Raw genomic sequence first — 26,689 nt, 5'->3', positions numbered from 1 at the left:
TTCCTCACCAGGAGCTCCCTACACTATGAAATCACTGGTCTGGTCAAAACATTGCTGAAGAATGTGGAAAATCAGGATTTGGGCAGAGTCCTAAACAGGCAGCCAGGGGGTGGGAGGAGTGGTGGAGTGGTACCAGGAAGCTGCCCCTGGAAAGGATTAGTTCTCAGTTCTGTCCTCCAGGGATTCTGAGATAAGTGAGAGGTGTTTTTCTGAAGGGAGTCTCACCTTTTGCCTTTGAGGATTTTTGGTTTTGACTTTCTGCAAAGAGGTTATTAGGAGATGGAGGTTGAGGACACAGGAGATGAGGGTGACTTGATGCATTAGGTACCTTCCACAGGAAATTGGCAAAACTGCCAAAGGTGGCAGGAATGGATCAGAGATTTGCTTCTCACTGTAGGTCTGCTGCCTTCATGGGGCAGGCTGTTAACCTTGGAGGAAAGTAGATTGGAGCCGGGCTAGCAGGTCAGAGATACAGTTTCTGAAGAAGACTGGTCTGTTACGTTAGTGATCTTTATTTGAATGGACTGGATGAGGCTTACTTTCACAAAGCGACAAACAGGATGAATCCCTTTGGACTCCTTCCTCTCAGCTTTGCAAAAGTTGCTTGTTAAGTTTTCTTTTAATAGTTAAAAATCAGTTCTTCACATCTCTGCTTTCATTAAAGCTAAAGTCTATTGAAGACCTGCTTTTAGAGGTAGACCTATGGTCTGTCTTAATAATTAAGTTTTCTCATTGAGCTATCAGTATATGTTGTGCTGGTATATTCCTTCATTAATACACTCAAGAGTTGACTATCAGAACAACTTTGGGGGGAAATAAAAGGCAAGGTAGTATTCATATATTGGAAATGTTAGCAAAATTAAATTTATATTCTAAATTAAAATTTAAACTTTACTTTTAAAGTCCACAGGTATGGCATAGCTTCCCCATTTGCAAAATTCGTTGGGTTGGGCTAATTTTCTTATAGTGAAATTTGAAATATGTGCATTTATTTCCTTGTTAGGTGGAAGCCTGAGTTTCGACCTATGTTCCACCTTCATCCAGCTGCCTGAGAGGATTTTATGATCACATGATCCTGGACATGGACGCTGTCCTGTCAGATTTTGTCCGTTCCACAGGAGCAGAACCAGGCTTGGCCCGTGATCTTTTGGAAGGTGAGGAATTGGGAAAGTATTTTTTTTTAAATTGCTGGATTGGTTTATGAAATTTGAAGATGGCAGAAGGATTGGCATATGACAGTTTACTTCTAATAATAATATATCATCAGATTCTTTTTCTTGATTACTAACTATAGTTTAAAAACAAAAAGTTGCTCTCACTATCACCAAGCACATTATTGGATTGCCTTCTTCTGCTTCAAGTAAGTCAATGTGTGCTCACAGACTGTTAATTTCCATATTAACCTAAGAATAACATAATTAAAGAAGGCAAATCTCCCGGGAAAATGTATTTAATGTCTTTTGAAATATAATTTTTGATTATTTATTCTTTGGCATTTTTCATGCCATTATGCCTTATTCTCCTTCTCTGCCTTAATTACTATGGATAGTTGTTGAATGTGTTGGTTTATAGTTCTTATTTTGCTGTCTGCATGCCCATGTGACTGTCCTAGATGATAAGATCCTGTAGGGCAGTAATCATGGTTTCTTTATTCTCTTCTCTTCTCTCCACTCACATAGCCACTATCCTAGTCTGAATTGTGCATCACTTCTCACCTTGATTATGTCAGTGTCCTTCTAATTGGTCTCTTTGCTGCAAGTCTCTCTCCCCTCCCAATCTATTCTCCACAAAACTGCCAAAATGATCATGTCAGTCCTCTACTCAATAAATCCCAATGCCTTCCTTTTGCCTTTAGGATCCATATATAAATTCCTTTGTTTAGTCCTTCACAACTTGTCTTCAATCAACCTTTCCAGCTTTCTTCATGATCCTTTTTCCTTGCCATTCCTCACGCATATTTCCTTATCTCTTCTTTCTGAGTATTTGCACTGATTCTCTCTGATGTCTGGAGTGCACTGCCACCTCATCTCTGCCTCTTAGAATCCCTTGTGTCCTTTAGGATTTTACTCAAATGATTTTCTCCTCATCCCCTTAAATGTATCTTGCATATACTTTGTATATACTGATTTATAAACATGTATTTCCCAATAGAATATGAGCTCCTTGAGGGCAGTTTCAGTTTCATTTTTGTCTTTATATGCTCAACAACTTGTATAGTTCCTGGGACATAATTAGATGCTTAATAATTGCTTGTTAATTGATTGATTGATGACTATAGAATTCTTTGTACAATTCTTTGACCTGCAAAATAAATGGCTTTTGATGATGGTGGTGAGACATAATAAAGCAAAAAGATTAAAGAGTATCCAAAGCTGACTTCATTATCTTCTTCTCCTCCTCTGCTTTGCCCCCAACTTCCCTCTCTCTCCAGTTTCCCTATTTCAGAAGTTCCTAAGTGCTTTTTTTACTGACTAATTCTCATTAGATTTCTTGATCATTATTTGGTCTGATTGGAATTTTAAGTTTTTTAGGCAGCCTGAATCTGTTCAGGAAGCTATGTTGGTCAGAAAACTTTTATTGACTGATTATTCAATGGCAATTTGTTAGATTACTAACAGATTAATTCCATAAGACAATTTAATGTTTGTCCAGTGACCTGTGAGAGAAGCTATTTGTTGAGTGCCAAAATGAGGCTTAGGTATAGGATTTACTATAGGCAAATCTCTTATCAGCTGCAGTTTCTCAGCTCAGTCAAAAATAAAATTTTGGCGGGGGGACGGAGCAGTGAAGATTAAGTAACTTGCCAAGGGTCACACAGCTAGTAAGTGTCAATTGTCTGAGGCCAGATTTGAACTCAGGTCCTCCTGAATCCAGGCCTGGTGCTTTATTCACTACGCTACCTAGCTGTTCCCCCTGAAAAAAAAAAAAGGAAAAAAGAAAAAGGTGAGGTAGCCACAGACACATTTGCTCCTCCGAAATGTAATTTTGCATTACCTTTTTTTTTTGGACATTCCTTCAGCTTTGGTGGGACCTGACTGGTGGCCCATACTTGAATGGAGAATGTGTCCTGCTTTGGGGTATACTTTTTATTGTGGTTGGGATTTTTTTTTTTTTTGGTGGGGCAATGAGGGTTAAGTGACTTGCCCAGGGTCACATAGCTAGTAAGTGTCAAGTGTCTGAGACCGGATTTGAACTCAGGTTCTCCTGAATCCTGGGCCAGTGCTTTATCCACTGTGCTACCTAGCTGCCCCCTGGGGTATACTTTTGAGACTCCTTTTCCCTACCTTGTCTTTTAGGAGAGTCAGCCTGTTACCAGTGCTTCCCTCTCCTGTCTGAGTTAGACTAAGGTTCTCTGAGAGGGAGAATGACTTATATATGTATGAGGGGAGTGGGGATAGGATTCCACTTACAGGGATTCATTAAGTACTTTCTCTTTAGGTGTTTCCCCATAGTCCAGGGCCTTTGAATTTGTTTGATCTTCAGTTCCTTTTTAATTCTTTTGAAATCATACTATAGACTCTCTGGACCCTTCCTGGCCATTCTGGAGTGGCCTCCCTAACTATGGCCACTAACTTTTGCCTTTCTTCAAGGAGCTTATAGGTACTTTCTGCTTCTAGACAGCTGATGCTTGATAGTTTTGAGGGCCAAATTTAATATATGGAGAGTTTGAACAAACTCCTGTGGAAAAGGGGCTTTTCTTTCTGAGACACTCAGAAGACTGTTTAGTCTGTTGAAAAGCAACCTTTGCAGGTACTAGAGTTGACCCCAGTTTGCATAAGCACAGCAACCCCTCTATATTAGGGCAATTACTAAGTATTTTATCAGAGGCTCTTGGCTTATTCTCAAGTACCTCAGTTCCTAAAAAATGAATGTCTGTGCATTTTGGCCAAAATCCCATTAGTCTTCCTTGTTCACATGGCAGAGTGATCAGTGGAAGCTTTTTCCCAAGATAAAGGACCACAGATTTTATTTTGAGTCATATTTTTCTGTGTAGTGAAATCTGAAACTCTTTTCCAGTTTTCTGCCAAACTGTCATTCTCTCCAGTCCTTGACTGTTGTCAAATCCTTCCTGGCTATGACAAAAGCCATGTGGTTTCAGATACTGTTCCATATAATAGCTCTTGCCACTGTTCCCTTCTCTGTGCTCACAAGATCATTCCCAGGTTTCATGCTCTCCTTCTTGAAGTAGGTGGATGCTGTAATAACCTCCTAATTATTCTTGTCTCCAGTCTTTCCTTTCTTCCATTCATTCTCCACAGCTGCCAAAGTGACATTTCTTTAAAAAAAATTTTTTTAATGATATTTTATTCCTCCCCCCCAATTACATATAAAAACAATGTTTAACATTTGGGTTTTTTTAAGTTTGAGATTGTGTTCCATTCTATCCTTCCTTTCCTCCCTTCCACTTCCCCTTCCCCTTCCCTGAGATAATAAGCAATCTGATACAAATTATACATGTGTAATCATGCATAACATATTTCTGTGTTGTCATTTGTGGAAGAAAACCCAAATCAAAAAAGTAAAAGAAGGAAAGAAAGTGAAAAATAGAATGCTTCAGTCTATATTCAGATGTCCTCAGTTCTTTCTTTGGAGGCAGATAGCATTTTTCATCATGTATCCTTTGGGATGGTCTTGGGTCATTGTATTGCTTAGAATATCTAAATCATTCACAGTTGTTCATTATTATTACTATGTACAATGTTCTCTTGGTTCTGCTCATTTCACTCTGCATCAATTCATGTTAAATTTTTTCAGGTTTTTTGATGTTAATTCTTATAGCACAATAATATTCCATTACAATCATATATCACAACTTGTTTAGCTATTCCCTAATTTATAGACGGATATCCCCTCAATTTTCAGTTCTTGGCCACCACAAAAAGAGCTGCTATAAATATTTTTGTACAAGTAGGTCCTTTTCCTCTTTTTTTGGATCTCTTTGGGATACAGGCCTAGAAACAAACTAAACAGTTTTATAGCCCTTTGGGCATAGTTCCAAATTGCTCTCCAGAATGGTTGGATTAATTCACAACTCTGTAAACAGGGCTTTGGTATCCCAATTTTCCCAATCCCCTTCAGTATTTCTTATTTTCCTTTTATGTCAAATTAGCCAATCTGATAGGTGTAAAGTGGTACTTCAGAGTTATTTTAATTTGTATTTCTCTAATCAATAGTGACTTAGAACACCAAATGAATATTCTTTTTTTTAAATTGTTTTAATATTTGGTGATTGGTAGATTCTTTCAATTTCTATTTTACCTTCTGCTTCTAGAATATCAGGACAATTTTCCCTGATAATTTATGGGAAGATGATGTCTAAGCTCTTATTTTGATCATGGTTTTCAGGTAGTCCAATGATTTTCAAATTATCTTTCCTGGATCTATTTTCCAGGTCAGCTGTTTTTCCAAGGAGATATTTCATATTGCCCTCTATTTTTTTATTCATTTGGATTTGCTTTATTATGTCTTGATTCTCATAAAGTCATTAGCTTCTATTTGCTCTATCCTAATTCTTAAGCAATGATTTTCAGAGAGTTTATGTACCTCCTTTTCCATTTGGCCAAGTTGGCTTTTTAAGTTAACTTTTTTTTCAAGACTGTCCTGCATCGCTCTCATTTCTCTCTCTCTCTCTCTCTCTTTTTTTTAAAATTTTTTTTGCTGGGTAATGAGCATTAATTGATTTGCCCAGGATCACATGTCTAGTAAGTGTCAAGTGTCTGAGGCCACATTTGAACCCAGGTCCTCCTGAATCCAGGGCTTGTGCTTTATTCACTGCACTACCAGTTGCCCCCTCTCATTTTTCTTTACATTTTTTTCCTCTACCTCTCTAACTTTTCCCCGTACCTTTCTTACTTTATCTTCGAACTCCTTTTTGAGTACTTCCATGGCCTGAGACCAATTCATATTTTTCTTGGAAGCTTTGGATGTAGGAGCTTTGACTTTGTTATTATCTTCTTCTGAGGGTGTATTTTGATCTACCTTACCACCAAAGAAACTTTCGATGGTCTGCTGCTTTCTCTGCCTGCTCATTTTTGCTGCCTATTTCTTGGTTTTTAACTCCATCTTAACGTGTAGCGTTGCTTCCAGGATGCACTATCCCAAGCTACAGGGGATCCCAGGTGGTATGATTAGGCGCTTTCTCAGCCCGCCTGGCCTGTAACCACAGGCAGGCTTTTTCTTTAAACCAGAAGCAGAAATCTGATTGAAATCTGATTCTCTATGGTTGAAAGCTTGGCGTGTCTGTGCCCCTCCCCCAGTGGGCCTCTGTCACTCAAGTCTGCTTTCTGGGCAATGCGCTCCACCTCTGCTCCCACAGAGACCCCCACTATTTCCCCCTGGGCAACCGCTGGACCCCCTCACTGGTTCATGAGCCAGGTTTCAGAAGAAGCCGCTAAAGCTGAAGATTCCAAGGCTCCAGAGGCTTGGCCTGCCTGGGGCTGGATCTGTGCTGTGCACTGAGCTCCTCTCATACTAAACAGCAGGCAATCTCTGCCATCTATTTAAGCCATCTTTGGCTTGAAAATACTTTCACTCTGTTCTTTTGTGGGTTTTGCTGCTCCAGGAGTTGTCTTATGGCATTTTTTTTTTTGGAGGTATGTGGATGAATTTTCAGGAGCATAGAGAGTCACAGCCTTTCCTCTGCCCCTCCAAATTAATATTCTTAAAACACAGATCTTACTGTATTACACTACTGCTCAAAAAACTTCAGTGACTATTCTCTCTAGGATAAAATATAGCCTCCTTTATTTAAGCATTTAAGTCTTTTAGTTGATTATGAAGAATACCAGAAGTATGAGATCACTTATATGAATTGATGCAAAGGTAGGTAAACAGAGTCAGAAAAACAATATGCATAGTAACTTCATTCCTCTTTGGGCTCCACTCCTGACTCTGTGCCACAGCAGTCTCTTCATCCTTTGTAGCCCCTTCTGATTGGTTGGTGCCTCTCAGAACCTCCATTTTAAGCAAAATGCCCAGGCCAGCCATGTCTTCTTCAATTCCTCTCTGAGGTCCTTTCTTGACTCTTTGCACTTTCTACAGCACCATCTTGTCCCCACATCTACTCCCTCCTTTCCTCTACTTCTTTTAGGTGTTGTCTTTCTCCATTAGAATATATGTTGCCTGAGGGCAGGGACTGTCTTTCTTTTGGTTTATTTTTATATCCCCCAAATTTAGCACAATGCCAGGCACTGTGTAATTATTTGGTAAATTGTTGACTTGTTGATTATGTAAATGGAAAGAATATTTAATTTAATTCTTCTGATGATAATGGGCTTGATAAGGACCAACCTTGACCTAAGGAAGAACTATGGGAAACCTTTTCCTTCTTCACAGAGATGGAAGACCTCAGGGTGTGGAATACTTTATATATTGTCAAACTTTTTTGATGTGTTGTTTAGTTTTGCTGAACTGTTTTTGAAAAAAAATTTTTTTTCTTCTTTGGCTCTTGGAGGGGGAGGAATGAAAGTTACATTGAGAAATGTGAATGATGTAAAAACAAAGGATATCAAGAAAAAATTACAAATAATAAACTTCTTTCATTCTCTAGCTCTGATTTGTCCTTCTAGATGTTTTCTGTTGTTGCCCTGTCCATTGCTTACTCCCTTCTCTGCCTCCATACAGGCTTTCCCAGAACCCGAAATATTCTCTCTTACCATTACCTTTCAAAATCTCTAGTTCCTTCAAAGCTCCTACTCAACTATGGTCTCCTAAACAAAGCTTTTAGTGACAACCTTCCCCTTGGTAGTGCTCTTCCCCAAATTATTTTGATATTACTTGTTATATATTACTTATTTGTGTAATAATAGATCAGTATAAACAGATCTAGAAAACTCACCAGACTGAATCCTGATTAGGAAATCCAACAAAAAGTGAGTTATTTTTCTAACCCAGATCAGCAAAAGGAGATAGACAGGTCTGTGAACACTGGGAATAGGTTTTAGTCAGGAGCACTCAGTGCAGAACATTCCAGAACAGGATGAGGCTGTACCCCAGGTCAAGAAGAAGTCCTATTTTCAATATAGATTTTCAAGATAAGGTTCAGGAATAAGTACCAACTGGCATCTTTATTGCACACTACCCAGTTCCACATCATAGATTCAGGACAGACTCACATAGGGACCTATGCCTAAGAGCAGTATTTCAGGATGAGGAACAGTTGAGGACCCTAGGCTGTGTGTGTACCCATTAGGGAGCAAGTTAAGAAGCAAGCAGCAGCTGTGTGGCTTGGACCTTAGTAGAGGAAAGAGGTCTCAGATCCATCTTTTAGCCGAGTCTGAAGCCTATATAGGAATGACCAAGACTGGAATCTTAGATCAAAATAAAGCCCAGTTCTGTCACTTTGAATCATCAGAGCTTTCTAGAAGGCTAGCTAAATCCAAGAATCATCTATAATGAAATTCCAAATAGGGCAAGCCTATTGTTTAGACCCAAACCCAGGTTAGGAACTTGTAGAGTTCATATTAGGGGAGCAAAAATCAGACTTTATTCTGGGTCAGATAATTTTGGTAATACTGAACACTGAAAGAGTGCAGGCCCTCAGCCTGAGGTGTCCTTGAGATCCTGAAATAATACATTCAATATACTAAGAAAGTAGCAACAGGATAATCCCAGGCATTCCTTCAGGAATGTGAAGAGACTTCAGCATCATGTCTGAAGTCAGGGAGCAGGCTGAAAGAATGAGCAAACCAAAACAACAAAAAAACATCCTATCATAAAAAGATATTGCAACAAAGATGATTAAGACACAAAACCTGAAGAGACTCCAAAACTTACCTACAAGCAAAGCCTCTAAGGAAAACATAACTTGAGTACATATTCAAATAGAATTCCTGGAAGAGATAAAGCAAAAGGTTTGTTTTTTTTTTTAAATCATTGAAAAATGTTTTTATAAATTAAATGAGAGATCTTGAGGGAAAAAATCAAAAGGATATGAGAACTATGGAAAAAGGAATTGGAAAGGGAATCGATAGCTTAGTACAAAAAGTACAAAAACTTGCCCAAGCTACCAAATAATTAAAAATTGGAATGAACCAAATAGAAGCTAATGACTCCATGAAAAAAAGTAATAAAGACAAAGTTAAAAGACTTAAGAAACATAGAAGAAAATATAAAGTATTTCACTGCAAAAATTACTGATCTGTAAAACAGATTGAGAAGACAATTTAAGAATTATTGAACTTCCTGAAAACCATGCCCCCAATAGGTGTTATATTTCAATAAATGACTAAACAAAACCTCCCAGATCTTTTAGAACCAGAGGGCAAAGTGGAAATAGAAAAAATCCAATGGTCACCTCTTGAAAGAAACTCCCCCAAATTCCCAGGAAATTATAGCCAAGGTCCAAAGCTTTCTAGTCATATAAAAAATACAGCAAGTAGCCAGGAAGAAAGAATTCCATTACAAGGGTCTATAGTCAGGATCATATGAGATTTATCAGCCATCACAATAAAGGAGCAGAAAGTTTGGAATAGGTATTCCAGGTAGCAAAGAAAGAACATAGTGGCTTTTTGGGGGGAGGGGGGAGGCTGGGCAATAAGGGCTAAGTGACTTGCCCAGGGTTACACAGCTAGAAAGTGTTAAGTGTCTGAGGTCAGATTTGAACTCAGGCCCTCCTGAATCCTGGGCAGGTGCTTTATCCACTACAACACCTAGCTACCCCTCATAGTGGCTTATAATAAGAATAACGTATCCAGAAAAACTCATTGTAATCCTACAGGGGAGAAAATGGTTCTTTAATGAAATGGAAGACCTCCAAGCATTCTTCATGAAAAAGGGAATAGAGCATTAGAAACTTGGAAGGGCAGACACAGGAGCCAAGATAAACACAAAAAGGCAAACAATCAAAAGTGACTAAACAAGGATAAACTGATTACAGTCTAATATGAGATGATACATGTGTCCCTTCTGATCCCTATCATCATCAAGAGGCATAGAGGGGGTCTAATTAGACAGAAGGCCAAGCAGTGGTTCTACTCATTTGTCACCTGGCCGAACTATTTTGTAACTTCTCTGACTGATTTCTTCACCATATGGCTCCTCCTTTTAGCTTTCTTTTGTGTATTGTCTTCCTCCATTAGATTGTAAGGTCCTTAAAGACAGTGACCTTTTTTTCTTGGTTGTATCCCTAATACTTAGCACCATGCCTTGCACATAATGGGAGCTTAATAAAGGCTTATTGAGTTATTTATCTTGATGATCTTAAAAAGAAGAATGGAAAGAGAAGGAAAGAGGAATATAGTAGGGGGTAGGAAGAGGGAGGTTAAGGAAAATTATCTATTTGAGTTTGATACCACTGCTCTAGCCTGTCTCACTAGATGATCTCATTATCTCCCATGAATTCAGTTATCATTTCTATGCAGACAAGTCTCAGATTTATATATCCAACCCTAGACTCTTTGCCAAGCAATTACATATCACCCACCAGGTGCCTCTTGGACACTTCAAACTAGATGTTCCATAGATATCTTAAATCCTCTACATCCAAAATATTATCTTTCTTCCCAAGTCCTCTCCTTTCTACACTTCGCTAGTACTGGCAATCAACAAGCATTTATTGATTGCTTACTTATATGTCAGGCACTGTGCTAAGCGCTGAGGATACAAGTACAAGCAAAAAGAAAGTCACTACCCTCAAGGAGCCTCTGATGGATGAAGACAACACATAAAAGGAGATTTGAAAAACTTGGTGGTTAAAAAAAAAAGAAAAAAGAAAAACTTGGTGGTGACCATTTGAGGGTGTAGTGGCTCAGTCCAGAGAATAAGGGATGGCTAGTTTGGGCCATTCCCCGGTGGGAAAAGGGACTGACAGAAGGCATCTGAGACACTTTGGACAAGTCTGGAGAATCAGGGTTGGTTGGTTTGGACCTTTCCCCAAAATGTAGGTTTTAGGAAGATCTCACCAATGGCAGAAGGGCACCACCATCTTCCAAGTCACCCATGCTGGCAAACTTGGTGTCATTCTTGACTTCTTACTTGGACTTACCCACATTTGTTGTTGGGTCCTATCATTTCTACTTTCACATCTGCCATATACATACACATTTCTACCCATACAGTCACCACTTACTTAAGACCCTTATTACTTCTCTCAAGGGTTATTGGATTATCTTTCAAATTGATTTTCCTTCAAGTTTCTTCCTTTTTCAGTCCATCTTCCATGCAGTTGTCAAGATGATTTTTAAAAATCATGTCTGACCAAGTCAGATGAGCTCTGGAGTTAAAAATTAACTCCTCTTTGACATTTTTTTTTTAAGTGAGGCAATTGGGGTTAAGTGACTTGCCCAGGGTCACCCAGCTAGTAAGTGTTAAGTGTCTGAGGCTGGATTTGAACTCAAGTCCTCCTGACTCCAGGGTTGGTGCTCTGTCCACTGTGCCACCTAGCTGCCCCTCCTCTTTGACATTTAAAGCTTTTCATAACCTGATTCCTTCCTAGCTTTCTGGACTTTTTACACCTTACTCCTCCCATTTACTTTGCAGTCTAGCTATGCTGGCCTACTTGCAGGTCCTCAATCATGAAATTCATCTCCCATTTCTGTGCCTTTGCACTAGTTGATACCTGTGCCTCATAGTTAACCTATCTTTCTTCAAGACTCAGCTCAGATCTCACCTTCTGCAACAAGCCTCTCCTGTTCTTCCTAGCCACTAATGATTTCCACTTTTAGATTACCTCTCCTCTACTTTGTTTATATCTTGTGTGTACCTAGTTATTTATATATGTGTTTCTCCCTTTAGAATGTGAACTTCCTGAGAGCAGGACTAAATATATATATGTATGTCTATTTTGCCTTTTTTTTTTTTGTATTCCCAGTGCTAAGTATAGTGCCTGGCACATAGTGAGCATTTAATAAATGCTTATTGACTGACTCAAGGTTTTTGGTTTTTTGTTTTTATTAAAGTGGGAAGTTTTTTGAGAAGGAATAAGGAGAATATGATATAGGGTGTTAGAGAAGAAAAGAGAAGGTTTGGAATAGTTGTGGGTAGTATGATAGAAAGTCGGTTAAGGAAGAATGAAACTTGTATTTTATCATATGTTAATGAGCGCCCAGTTATGATTAAATAACCTACGTTTGCCTTGAGTTCATATGGTCTGGTTGCATCCCTTTCTTCAATAGCATTTAGGTTCATGTGAATAGTAGTAGGGAAGGCAGATGGTAGAGGTGATACAGGGTTTGGGTTTGGGAAGTCAGATTCGAGAGTAACTGACCTTAATGTGTGGTGTAGTGGTATTGTCAAGACTCCAAAGGGAGGATATGAAGGCTGGAGGAGAGGTGATGAACAGGGATGAACAAAGATGCCTCATGGTTAGGGTGAAAGATAGGCTTAGGAGGAGTGAAGCCAAGAGAGAAGGATAGGAGATTGTTAATGGAGAAAGTCATTTCAGACTTTCAGATCATGGAGGTAGAACAGTCATAGGAGATGCTTCCATCCTTGTATATGGCTGTGGTGTTAAGATGGAGGTAATTGGTCTTTAGGAGATTAATGAATTGGGGGACCAGTGTGTTTGAGAGGACATCAGCTTTTGAAGCCTCTAAAGTATGAAGGCAGGAGGTAGGCTGGAGGAGGGAAGCTATGACTCAGGTATAGGACTTCATGATAAAAGAATAACAACATGAAAGATGATAAATGACTTTGACAACTGTGTGGTAAGGATAGATGGAGGAAACCTCAGAGGAAAAGAGTTTTCTGAGTCCTTTGTAACAAAGGGACAGTCTGAAAAGGAGAGCAAGGAGTGTGTGTATTCTTCTAGGCCGTGTTTTGTGGGTCATCAGGGGAACCACATGCTTCCAGATAAAATAAACTCTGTAAAATTGTGGTTAATATGATATCTGTGAAGTATATCAGTATATGCAACCTAAATCTTGCAAAATGTGCACATTAATGCTAATAAGCATTCTAAATGCTCTTTCATCCCTATATATGTTGGCCTTTAGCACTTTCTTCCGTGCCTTTCCCCTATTTATTTGATTCTTAGGTGATCAGTTTTCCCTCTGTGTTGTCTCTTGACCAGGAAAAAATTGGGATGTAAGTGCAGCCCTCAGTGATTTTGAACAGCTTCGTCAGGTCCATGCTGGGAACCTGCCCCCACCCTTCAGTGAGGGTCGTGGTGGCCCCAGACCCCCTGAGAAGGGACCTCCTGAAAGGGAGCCCACTCGTCCCCCCCGGCCCACCCTTCATCGTCAGGATGACATTATCCAAGGTACAGGGGTATGCAGAAGGAGTAGGGGAGGGGAAGGGAGGAATTGGAAACAGATAGAGGGAATTTAATAATATCTCTTGCATTTTGTCAGTAGCCAGCAGAGTCCTCTGGATGTCATCTTCTCTTCTAAGCAAGAAAGCCTCAATGCATTCAGCCTATAGGATCTCTCAGTCAGTGTATTCCAGCCATTTTAAATGACACCTGTTTTGATTTAACAGGAAAGGGAGAGAAAGGAGAAAATATAATCTTTGACCTTTATTTAGAACTCCTTGAGCTAATGCTCAAACAGGATACACAGGGTGGAAAAAAAAACAACAACAACAAAGAATTTCAACAGCTCTAAGGTACTATAAGCAACTATAATCAACTCTTGACTACATTTTGCAGTATGTGGCAGATTTTTGACAAAAGCCTTTTTTCCCCCTTGCCACTCATCACAGTTCTATTTCACCTTGCCTTTCTGCCTGTGTTTGTTCAGGGATGAAAATTAATTGTGAGAGTATAGTTAGGCAAGTCTTCTGGACTAAAACAACCATATAATTTATACAAAAGCCACATAAGAATTATTTTTTGGATTATACATATATTGTTTTCCTGTATGAAAATGTATAATCAAGAGTTGACTGTATATAACTGCTTTTAGAAATAGGTACCAGGGAATAGTGTGGTGAATGAAGTGAACAAAGTGAACTACGATTAGGCAAGTTTCTGAAAGGGCTATCAATTATTTTCTTTCCCTGAGTGAAAATTCTCTAATTATCCTCAAGACCTTGATATGTTTCAGGAAGAATCTTTGCCTAAATAATCTTCTGTCTAAAAGAAGGTCCCCATTAAGGTCCAGAGGCTCTGTTCTACCTGTGCTTTGGAATGGCCATTGACCTTGTTGGTGGGGAATGGAAGTGGGAAGGACCCAGTTTTAGGAAAGGAAAGACCTAAGCAAGTTCTGATTCGAAGGGGAAAGAATGAGTATTTGGTCATTTTGTTGGTGTTAACTTCAAGGCTCCAGAGCCTGGGGTCATGTTCCTATTTTGTTGGAGGGGTGGTCTGCACATGTCATTCTGTATTCCCCTCTCCCAATCCCTTTTGGTCTATTGAAGAGGGGATTTTGAAGTCCTATTGTAGTCTATGAGAATAACAGTTTCTTTCTGATTGGAATCTCATTGGAAAGACCACCACTTCTGATAGCATTTGTACTTTTTCTGGTTGGGGAGTGTGGTCGTATGTTCTAAAGGGGATCCATTTCTCGTTGCAGAGAAACGTTTGTCCCGGGGCATCTCTCATGCCAGCTCCAGCATCGTTTCCCTAGCCCGTTCCCATGTCTCCTCTAGTGGTGGAAGTGGGGGAAGCAGTGAACACCCCCTGGAGATGCCTATCTGTGCCTTCCAGCTCCCAGACCTCACTGTCTTCACTGAAGAGTTCCGCAGCTTCATCGAGAGGGACCTCATTGAACAGTCCATGTTGGTTGCCTTGGAACAAGCAGGTCAGCAAAGGAGGCTCTTCATCCGTGCTGTTCTTGAGAAATGAGACTGATGTGTTACTTTAAGATTAGGCCTATAGCCTCCAAGTTCAGTGCATAAGCTGCAATTCTATCACATTTAAAGTTTCTAGGCAGCCAGACACTACCTATTGAATGTTCCCTTGTACGCTCAATAGTGTACAAAATCAATGCTGAATGTTTTGTAGCGAATAGGGGAAGGTAGAGACAAACACCATTTATGTCCTCCAGAAGCCTTCAGTCAGCACACAAGGGAGAGCCTTAGAAGTGCTTACAAAGCAGTGTACAAGAATACCAACTGAGTATGATCAACTCTCCATTACCCATGCTAGTGGAAAGGAGGAATTGTTACAGATCACTCATAGGAATCTCCTAATGATCACTGGCTGTGATTTTTCCTCAACAAACAGATTTGCCTTCCTAATTATGAATGAAATTAGGTTATTGTTAAAATTGGCTTTGTATGGTAGGGAGAGGCACCTGGTAGTATGCTGGGTTTGGGGGGAGGGTGATTCCAGTTATGGATTAGTAATCTCTGTGGATAATCACAAAATTAAGTTGTTTTCTGTGGACTAAATGTAAAGCAATGAGACTCGTTTTTGTATATGGTTTATAGAATTTGGTCTTATTATACTTGTATCTATGTGATAATATACTGTCATATCTAAAAGTGGTACTACTATAAAAGTGCAGGTTCTTCCAGCATTTTGTGTGGGAGGGGTACTGGGGTCGTGGGACATATATTCATTTGCATCTTCATGTTGCACTTTGTTGATGTGTTGATGAGTTTTGATGAACTGTTCTTTTCCTCTCTTAGTCTTTGTCACAGTCTTTGGGAGAGGAGGGAGAGACATATTGGGACTGAAGATGATGTAAAAACAAAAGATAGCAACAAAAACTTTTAAGAGAAAGAAAAGTATGCTATTGACATTGTTAGTACACTTGCTGATTCATCTTACAGTAAATAGTATATATTTGCCAGGTATCGGAGTAAGGTAAAGATGCTTTCTCTGGCCATATAACATCAAAGCTATGAGTTCATAGTCATTGAACCCAAAGCCTCAGCCTTATAAGCATTTCTCTCTAACCAATTGAACTATTGTTGCTTCAGACTGACTCCTGAGGAATTTAAGAATAAAATGTGATCCATGCTTATTGGGATTATTCACATTTTAATTTGTTAGTTTTGGCAGGAATAGAGAAACGTAGGGCTTGATGGAAAGGATGATTATTTAACTAACTTTGTCCATTTCTTTCCATCCTTAATGTTTCTGTAGGGCGTCTAAACTGGTGGGTAAGTGTGGACCCTACCTGCCAAAGACTCCTGCCTCTAGCAACAACAGGAGATGGAAATTGCCTCCTGCATGCAGCCTCTCTTGGTGAGTCCTGGCCTGGTCTTTTTGACCTCCTCCAAGGTTTCTGATTTGGGGAACTGGAAAGAAACCTGTAGAGCCCAAGAACATATAGTATTTTTGTCCAAAGATGTAGCTGAGGGGCAGCTAGGTGGCACAGTGGATAAAGCACCAACCCTGGATTCAGGAGGACTTGAGTTCAAACCTGGCTTCAGACACTTGACACTTACTAGCTATGTGACCCTGGGAAAGTCATTTAACCCTCATTGCCCCGCAGAAAACAAACAAACAAAAGATGCGGCTGAATTTCTGATCTGTGAAGGAAATCCATTTGAACAATTCTCGACTGTCCTCCATGCAGAGAGGGGAGCTATTGAGTCTGACCTGTGTGTATCATGATCTGACTTTTGTTTTTGGTTAGACACATGTCAGTGCTGAGCCAGCCAGGTCGCGGAACTAGAGTTGGTTGCTGCTATTCAGTGATCAAGCATTTAGAGACTGAAAGAAAACATGTACAGCATAGGCCCCGTTAGGGAACACATCTGCACTAAACTGTTTGCCCTGCCCCCCATCATATTTCAACCTTTCATACTACTCAGGCTGAAAACTATGTTTCTCTTTTCCATATATATAGAATCAGTAGTCATTACTTCATTGTGAATCCATAAAGATTATTCTTTGAGTTAAAATAGCAGCCACTGCTTGCAACTCTGGTAGTCTTCATTTGTCTAGAGAACTGTTTTCCTTCCTTACCTCAGTCTCCCCCATCTCTTAGGGCTGCATGACAAGCCTTTCTTTTCTGCGTCTGTGGTTTCCCCAGCAGTCCATAGGTCTGTGTAAAACTAGGTTTCTATACATCCTTCTTATTCTGTTATGTTCTGCTTAGAGTTACCCCACTTGAGTGCATCAGAAAATAGCTACAACCCAAATTTTCACACACACAGAGCTCTTGAACAACATAAATATTGGTCATTTGTAGGGGAAATATTCTTTATGATTAGTTTTTCTGATTTTTGTTTTAGTGTGTTAAACTTGGTTTAGTTGTAAGGATTCCCTAATAGGAGTTTGTAGAGACGGAGTACCTCTGAAAGTTTCATAACGTGTAAATTAAGGTCTGCCCAACTTTCTTGAAACATGATGTCTGGAAGTTGTAGCAACATGAAATGGATTGGGGCAGAGGTCAGGAAGAACAAAGTTCTCTGGTCTGTTTGCTTGTTCTCTAATATACGGTCTTTGAACCTGAGGCTCAGCCCACTTTGCTTCATTCAGTTTGTCAATGCAAAAATCAATCAGTGCTTGCCGTTGCCTTTTTTCCTTCTCAAGTTCTCTCCTTCTATAGGGATGTGGGGTTTCCATGATCGGGACCTAATGCTCCGTAAGGCACTTTATTCACTGATGGAGAAGGGAATAGAGAAGGAAGCACTAAGACGCCGTTGGAGGTGGCAACAAACACAGCAGAATAAGGAGGTAGGAGAAGCTGAATGGGAAAGCCTTGCCACTGTTGTCAAGCTTTCCAGGTCCTCATTCGACTACTGTTGTATATTTACTACCTTCAAAGGTTCATAAAATTCAGATTACTCTATAAGATGGAGATTTTTGGAGCATGGGGCAGGAAATGAGAACCACCCATCTACAGAGTATTTATTACTATGCTTTTTGCACAATATAGGTACTCAGATGCTTGTCAATGATCAAGTGTCTAACGGATATCACTTATGTCTCTAGTTATAAAAGTAAAATAGCTTTAAGTTCTTACTGATATGAAACAAATAATTGATTTTATTCCATGAAAGTAGATAACCTTTCCCTCTATAAAATGAAGCATGACAGTTTCTGCTTTTCATGGAGGTGATAAGTAAGGGTTTTGGTTGTTTTTTTTTCCCTATGAAAAATGAGAAAGAGTTTTGGGAACACTCACACTTCTAAAACTTATTTAAAAAATAACAAAGTTTAGAAATATCAATTTAAAACAATTGGGGGTGAGGGGAGGAACCAAACCTCTGATCTTCTTGGTTTAGAGAGCTCCCAATGAGGAATTTCCTGAATTTGTGGAGGATTTTATTTGGTCAAAAAAGAACTTTTAGTACAGTAAGCTAGAACTATGATTTTTCAAGCCTACTCCCCTCCCTTAAGTCCCACATTTGTATAGATTTAGTAAGCTTGTCTGCATTTATTCTCCCCATCCATCTCTCATTTCTATTCCTCACTTCCTGTCTATCTCTCACTCTGATCTATATCTTTGTGTCAGTTTCTTTTTTGTTTCCCTTCTTTTTTTGGATCCCCTTTTCCCTTTTCACCTTTCTACCTTTCTCCTTTAATTAACTGTAATTTAAATCTGAAATATGTTATTTGTTATGTTTGTTGAATTGTTTTTCTTTTGTACCCCTATTTAACGAATGGAGTAGGGGCAGCTAGGTGGCACAGTGGATAAAGCACTGGCCCTGGATTCAGGAAGACCTGAGTTCAAATCCGGCCTCAGATGCTTGATACTTTACTAGCTGTGTGACCCTGGGCAAGTCACTTAGCTCTCATTGCCCCGTCCAAAGAAAAGAAAAGAAAAGAAAAGAATGGAGTGATTTATGTTTCCCCTCTCCTAAAAAAAAATGCCGCTTGAAGTTACTGTTGTTGTTGTTGTTTTTTAACTTTGTGTGTTTCTCAGTTGACTTTTCCTGTAGATTTCAGGTTCTGAATTGATAGAGGACTTTCCTGTTGTAAGGATAGGATGAATGGAAGTTAGTGATAACTAGTAAGCTAGGAAGATACTCCCCCTAGTGGCCAAGGCTTATTTAGTGGTTGTTCTGTCATTTCAGTTGTGTCTGACTCTTCACGACCCCATTTGGGGTTTTCTTGGCAAAGATACTGGAAAGATTTGCCATTTCTTTCTCCAGCTCTTTTGACAGATTAGGAAACAGAGGCAAACGGAATTAAGTGACTTTCCCACAGTCCCACAGCCAGTTTCTAAGGCCAAATTTGAACATAGGAAGATGAGTCTTCCAACTCCATGTCTGGCATTCTATTCACTGTGCTACCAGCTGACCGACTTAGTAGTTAGAGTTGGGGTAAAAGGAAGAAGGAAAACCTTGATGTGTGGTTTTCTTTAATAACATAATCAACTACATATGCTTTAATTATGGGTTATTTGCTTAATTTAATTTTTTCCTCTTTTTGTCCAGATTCGTGATTTCATCAGCATGGGGAGTTTCTCTTTTGCAGATAGTATCTGGAACTTTTAGTCTTACAGAGTTGCTAGATGACTAGCCCATCATCACACAGCTAGTTTATATTAGAAGGAAGGCATTGAATCCAGGTCTTTCTGACTCTAAAGAAGCCTTTCTATTCATTACCCAATGCTGACTATCAGTTTCCTTTTGCTTGTTTTTAATTGAAGAAAAGTTTGTCCCCATATCTGAGATGTTTCTGGGATGACTTCCTCTTTCATCAGTTAATTCAATCCAGTAACATTTATTAGGTGTCTACTGTGTGCTGGGCACTATACTAGGTGCTAGTGATACAAAGATAAAAATGAAATGAGCTTGAAGAAAGCTAGATACTCCAGGGAAGGAAAGAGAACATTCTGGGCAAGGGGGTGGTGTAGTAGATATAGAATGCTGGGCTTGGAGTCAGCAATAGCTGAGTTCATGTGTGACCTCAGACAGTTACTAGCTGTGTGACCCTGGGAGAGTCATTTCACCTCCTATTTGTCTCAGTTTCCTCATCAGAAAATGGGGCTAATAATAGCCCTTATTTGCCAAGTTGTTGTGAGGATCAAACGAGATCAGAATTGTAAAGTGCTTAACACAGTGTCTGGCACGTTGCAAACACTATATAGATGTTAGCATTGGGGACAGCCTGTGTGGAGACACAGAGGAGGAAGACAAAATGTCAGGTTTGAAACCATTGAGTAGGTTGCACTATGGAGTGAGGAGGAGTAATGTGAAAAAATGGAAAAATAAGTTGGAGACAGACTGTGAATGGCTTTAAATGTTAAACAGAGGAGTTGGTATTTCTTTCTGGAGGCTACAGGACACCATTGAAACATTTTAAGCAGGAGAATAATGACATGATTAGAACCCTGTGTATTAGCAATACCGTTTTAGTTGCTCTGTGGATGATGTATAAAGGAAGAGACTGGAAGTAGGAAGACCAGATAGGAGACTATTGTAAAGACTGGGTACGAGGTAAGAGGTGATGAGGGCCTGAATTAGGGTGGTTTGGTGGAAGGGAAGGGAAGGGTGTGAAAGAAATTGTGGAGCTAAAATGAATAGGATTTGACAACATGCTGGATAAAGGGGAATGAGGGAAAGGGAATACTCCTAGACCTCAAACCTACGTGACTAGAAGAATAGGGGAGTCCTGGACAGAAGTAGGGAAGTTAGGGGAGTTAAGGGTAGGCCATGCTGGGTTTGGAAGCCTATGTGGCATCCAGGTAGAAATATCCATCTGACACTTGGTGATTTAGGGCAGGAGCTTAAGAGAGATGATTAGATAGCTAGATTTGGGAGTCATCTGCATAGGTATGATAATTGAATCATCAGGAGCTGCTGAAATCACTGAGAAAGTCTGAAGAGAGATGGGAAGAGGGGCCTGTACAAAGTCTTATGGTATAACTATGAAAAGGGGATAGAGTAAGACAAGAATGATGATTTAGCAAAGGGAATTGAGAAGGAACTATCAGACAGGTAAAGAAGTGAACCAGTAGAGAATATAGAGTAAAGAGAGTATGTAGGAGGAGAGAGTGATCAGGAAAGATGAGGCCTGAGGAAAGGCTGTGGCATTTAGCAAATTAAAGCTCATTGGTAGTGGGCAGCTAGGTGATGCAGTGGATAAAGCACCAACCCTGGATTCAGGAGGACCTGAATTCAAATCTGGTCTCAGACACTTGACACTCACTAGCTCTGTGACCCTGGGCAAGTCACTTAACCTTCATTGCCCCACCAAAAAAAAAAAAAGATAAAACTCATTGTAACCTTGGAAAGAGCTATCTTCAGGTAGGGATAGAAACAGATTGGAATATGTAGAGGAGTGGGATGTGAAAAGGGGAGGCAATGATTGTTGATGACTTTTTTAGGAGTTTAGCAGTGAAAAGGAGAAAAGGTTTGTGGCCATAGCTTGAGAAAGATGGCTCGATCAAATGGAGGGGCTTGGGGGTTTTTTAAGGCTAGAATAAATCTGAGCATGTTGTAGGCAGCAGGCAAGAGCCAGGAGATAGAGACTGGAGGTTAGAAAGAGAGTTCTTGGAAGGGCACAAGTAGAGCGAGTGACTTTCGCAAGAACGAGGATGACCTCTTTCTTTGAGACTGGAGCAAAAGAGGGGAGAATGGGGGATGATATTTGAAAGGTGGAATTGGGGAGAAGAGGGAGCCCCACACTAGATGGCCTTTATTTTCTCAAATATGAAGTAAGAATCTTTGCTGTAAGGGAGAGTGGTGGAGAAGTAGTGGAGGTTTCTTGGGGAGAGATAAGGTTTGGGATAGGCATCATGAGTTTTACTTTAAAAATCAGTTAATTAAAAACCCAATTAGGTTTATGGCTTTACTTTTTTGTGGGTGCTAATCTTTTGGGAATGGCTGAACAAAATGTAGTATATGAGTACAATGTGTTATTTTTTTGTTCTATAATAAATGGCTAATGTGGCCTATTCAGAGAAACTTGGGAAGATATAAATAATGGGGGTGGGGGTGGGAAATGATGATGAAAAAATTCTCCTAATCATTAATAATAAGAGAAACACTGATTAAAATACCTTGTACCCATTGGCAAAGACGATCAGATAGGAAAATGACAGTAGTTGGAGGAGCTGTGGTACAACATCAGCACTAATATGATACTAGATTTGTGGGGGTTTTTGCGGGCCAATGAGGGTTAAGTGACTTGCCCAAGGTCACACAGCTAGTGTCAAGTGTCTGAGGCTGGATTTGAACTCAGGTCCTCCTGAATCCAGGGCTGGTGCTTCATCCACTGCGCCACCTAGCTGCCCCCGATGTTAGATTTGTGAACTGGTCCTGCCGTTCCTGAAAGTAATTTGGAATTATATCCAAAAAGTCACTGACCCACGTATGCCCTTTAATGCAGCAGTATCATTTCTAGTTATTTTACTAGGTCAGAGGGAGAAGGGAAATCTTTTGTATATGTGTATGAAAATATTTGTATTAGAATTTGTTGCAGCGCAGAACTGGAAATAGTGCCTGTAAATTGAATGGCTGAACAGATTATAATATGTGAATGTAATGGAATTTCATTCTGTAAGAAACTATGAAAGAAGCAGTTTTATGGAAACCATTTTATGAATTAATGCAGAATGTAGTGCCAGGAAAACCGTTAGTATAATGTAAAGAAAAAGGACTTTAAAAGACTTAACTCTGATAGAGTAACTAAGTGGGACCAGCGATGCTACAGGCCACCCACCTCCAGACAAAACGGTGGCAGACTCAGGTATAGAATGAGATCTGCATTTTCAGGTGTGGCCAGTGTGTGGATTTAATTAGTTGGGTTATGTTTATTTGTTATAAGGGAAGCTTAAAAAAAAATCCGGGGGTGTGCAGTTTGATTTGTGGTGAGATGGGGACAAGCAATAAGGATGCTAAAAAGAAGAGAATTGAGGCTTGTTGAAGCATTTAAAAAATGTTCAGACAAGAAACAGAATAAAGTTCAAAAGGAGACAAGCAAGGATAGATTTGAAACTGATCTGGTGACTGTTATATACACTTTTTAAAAAAAGGAAGCTGTACCTAAGAAGTACTTATGGTTTCAGGTACAGTTCTCTTTTTGTTCTTTTTATATTAAAAAGGTTCATATGTGTTTGTATTTGTCAGGTTCAGAATAATCAAATAGAAAAATGAAAATGTTATCATGGGGATTCATTTCACTTAATCACTGGACTACATGGTTGCTAAGGTCCCTTCCAACTCTAAATTCTGTGATTCTGTGACTGAGTCTGGGACTGAACTTCTTGAGAAAGGAAGGAGAATAGGAAGAGAGACAGGAAAAGGGGCTAGAAAACTGCTCTTTGAATCTGCACAGTATGATAAATAATGTTCCGAGTACAGGTTTCTGTAGCTGTGGGGAAGCTAGGTAGCGCAGTGGATAGAGCACCGGCCCTGGATCCAGGAGGACCTGAGTTCAAATCCAGACTCAGACACTTGACACTTACTAGCTGTGTGACCCTGGGCAAGTCACTTAACCCTCATTGCCCAGCTCCCCCTCCCCCCCAAAAAAGAGGTTACTGATTGATACTGGAAAGGGAAGGTCTGGAAGCAGCAATGAGGAACAAGGAATAGGTCTGGTTTTTCTCCAGTAGGCATGTGCAAAGCTCTATGAATACTCTTCTAGCACCTAGTATAACAAACCTGTTCCCATAATCATATATGGCATCCCCAAACAAATAAGGAATCTTTTTGTTTTATCCTTCAGTTTATATTATTTTTGGAAAAACTCCCTTTGCCATTTGCTTAGATAGTTGAGTTGAATTTGTAGTATAAACCACAAATGAATGAGATATATAAATGTGAATGAAAGGATATAGGGTCATAAAGTAACTTACATGAGTTGACTTGAATATAGGTGAAGGGTCCTTGGGAGCCAACATCCTAATCACCCCCCACCCTCTGCTTTTTTCTCATAGTCTGGGCTTGTGTATACAGAGGAGGAATGGCAGAAGGAGTGGAATGAGCTCATCAAGCTTGCTTCAAGTGAACCCAGAATGCATATAGGTACCAACGGAGCCAGCTGTGGAGGGTATGTGTGTGGTGGTGGTGGTGGTCATGGGGTGGTGCCAGGAAATCGTTCTTTTTTTTTTTTTTTTCCCCCTGAGAGTTCTCTGCTAGAAGGAGGAGCCCTGGACCTTGGAATAGGAATATGTTTCATTCAGTGAAAACTGGATACAGTTCATTTAAAACACTTAACAAACAAAAAAGAAGAGGTATTTTAACATATAAGCAACACAATCTGATTACATGCATGCAGAAGGAGATGTAAAGTTAAGATGAGGTTAATCTTGGTTAGCTTCCTGAAAGAGAGGTCACTCTTGATCTGTGGGAAAAGACATGAATTCAAGAAGATTGGTTGGGGGAGGGGGGTAGGAAGCATCCTGTGGGATCAATTTGTACTACTTCTTTCACATTTGGATTTTTTTTGTACCACCGACTGGACCTGTGCTGACCCATGAACTTAATTAATTTTCATCTGTAGCATCTTTTTTGTTGTTGCTATTGCTAGATGTGGCTTGAACGGAGAATAGGCCCTTTCTATAACTATTAAGCTTGAAGTCAGAAGGCTAGAGGAAGAATTGTTGGAATTAATACTTCCCTTTTTCTGTTGGGCCAGTGATTGTAGTAGGAGTGGGAAGAGGGGAAGAGATTGGAGAGATTGCTAAACTGGTTGAATGTGAAGAGTTGGTGATTACTTCTCTGTTGATGATGCCCCCGAAAGACTTGGAATTGTTATTCTCCAACCACTCTCCATTCCCTCAGGAAATGCTTTTTAAATGCCTATTGTATGTCTTCTCGTGGGACAAATATATCTCAGGTTCTGGAACTTTTCTGTCAACCTTCATTCACTGTGAATTCTAAGACTTTAGCTGCTCCATCTTCCTTAAAGTTTCTAGGACTAACCTTGAGGGGTTAAATGCTATAGCTTTTGTTTTGTTTTGTTTGTTTGTTTGTTTGTTTTGCGGGGCAATTGGGGTTAAGTGACTTGCCCAGGGTCACATAGCAAGTAAGTGTCAAGTGTCTGAGGTCAGATTTGAACTCAGGTCCTCCTGAATCCAGGGCCGGTGCTTTTATCCACTGCGACACCTAGCCAATGCTATAGCTTTTGAATCCCCACTTGTGCCCATGATTCATAGCTCTATAGCACCACCAATTGAATAAGCATAGAGACTAGACCAGTGATTTCATTAGTATAGGGAACTCCTAGATGAGGAAACTCCCTCTACCAATGCAACGTTGGCACCTTCTAAAAAATAGAGTCTTAGAGGGTTGCCTAGAGCATTTTGATGTTGAGTAAGTTACCATAGGTCACACAGAGAGTACATGTCAGAAATGGGACTGGAACCCAGGCTCCAAGGCCATCTCTCCATTTTACCACCCTTTTCCCCCAATACATAGATCTAAATGGATATTGTTGTTGTTTTCATTTGTTTCAGTCATATCTGATTCTTCATTACCCCATTTGGGGTTTTCTTGGCAAAGATACTGGAGTGGTTTTCCTTTCCTTCTCTAGCTCATTTTACAGATAAAGAAACTGAAGCAAACAGGGTTAAGTGACTTGCCCAGAATCACACAGCTAGTAAGTGGCTTAGGCCAGATTTGAACCCAGGCCTTCCTGATTCTGTCCCAACACTATCCACTGTACTGTCTACCTTCATTATCCATTATCTAAATGGATAAAGGAATAAAAAAGATTTTTCAGGGAGCAGCTGTGTAATTTCTAAAACTGTCCAGTTTTTTTCCTCCTATTAGATTCCAGGCCCAGTGTCTGGAGCCAAGATGCATGTACTGAGGGACATACATAGGCTTTGCATTCAGCTATATTGTATAGTCTGCAAATTGTTAAACTGTATGGATTATCTTGAGTGTTGATAGATTTCATTTAGAAGACTGTACCATTCCCAGGCTTGAAGCAGTCAATATCATGTCACCACTTGTCTCCTGATCTTATCAACTGCTGCAATTAGCATAACTACTTTATTCACCTACCAGTAGTCCACTGTTAATTAATTGGTTCCATCTGCCCTCCTCACTGGTAGCACAGGGTTAGTAAAGGGGAATCTGTGTAATGGAGTATGCAAACCTCCTTCATCTCCATTACTAGTGAGATGTCTTTTGCCTGACCTCCAGTATTGTTCAGTGTTGACTTCATGAGATGTTTCACGCAACTCTATGGGATGTTTCAGGCAAATTCCAGGGTCTTTCATTTAGTCCTGCCCATAATAACTGGCTACTATAAGCTCCTAAGATAGATACTGATCCCCCCAAAACTCTTAACATCCATACCCATAATATACCTCTTCCCTCCTCCTCCTGCTGTCAGCTATCACACCTATGGCCCAAACAAGGAATCTAATACCCATATCCGCCTGAGCGAGGGTATTCTTTCCCTCATGTTTTTGTCCCTCAAAATCTCCAATAGAAATTGAACTATCCTTATGAAGCTGATATAATTGTTACTAATATTAGTATACTATTAGCATCTATTAGTATCTAACAACCTCCTTAGATATTATTAGGCCTGTGCTTAGGACAGTATCTGGCACATAGCAGGCATTTAATAAATGCTAGTTGACTGAGCAAAGACATTAAAGAGGCTCTCCTTCTGAGGACTTTTATAGTCTCCCATTATATTAATGATGTAATGGCAGAAGAAGCCTTAGATTGATTGGTCCAGGCTATTCAGTTAAGTTTTTAGGGATGCATTAGATAGGTAGAAACCTGATCATTCTAGGTATTGTTGTTGTTTGTCCTTTGTTCTTGAAGAGGACCATGACAGATGCCATGACTTGCAATAAATTGAATTTAAGTAAGTAAATAAGGGCTATGCAAAATCACCAACCTCACTTTCTCCTCTAGAGCCATCTAGGTCCAGTGACAAGATATATTATCAAGACCACTGGAGATAGCCCTGGATGTTTAAGGCAATTAGAGTTAA

The 26,689-nt window shown here is 39.8% G+C and overlaps 1 protein-coding gene across 4 annotated transcripts in view; it reads left to right on the top strand.

Moving 5' to 3' along the window:
• Positions 1-26,689, top strand: part of OTUD7B (OTU deubiquitinase 7B) — an 84,745-nt gene that overhangs the window by 50,252 nt on the left and 7,804 nt on the right. For 3 of the 4 annotated variants that reach the window (XM_044003035.1, XM_044003033.1, XM_044003034.1), the window contains exons 2-7: positions 1,004-1,154; positions 13,010-13,198; positions 14,451-14,678; positions 15,971-16,072; positions 17,385-17,512; positions 23,667-23,779. In XM_044003035.1, coding sequence (XP_043858970.1) covers positions 1,070-1,154; positions 13,010-13,198; positions 14,451-14,678; positions 15,971-16,072; positions 17,385-17,512; positions 23,667-23,779 — 845 coding nt within the window. In that variant the 5' untranslated portion in view covers positions 1,004-1,069. The remainder of the gene's footprint in view (positions 1-1,003; positions 1,155-13,009; positions 13,199-14,450; positions 14,679-15,970; positions 16,073-17,384; positions 17,513-23,666; positions 23,780-26,689) is intronic. The other variant, XM_044003036.1, reaches the window with a different exon arrangement.

This window comes from Dromiciops gliroides, chromosome 4 (genome assembly GCF_019393635.1).
Source record: "Dromiciops gliroides isolate mDroGli1 chromosome 4, mDroGli1.pri, whole genome shotgun sequence".
NCBI lineage: Eukaryota > Metazoa > Chordata > Mammalia > Microbiotheria > Microbiotheriidae > Dromiciops > Dromiciops gliroides.
This window is presented reverse-complemented; position numbering and strand designations above follow the sequence as displayed.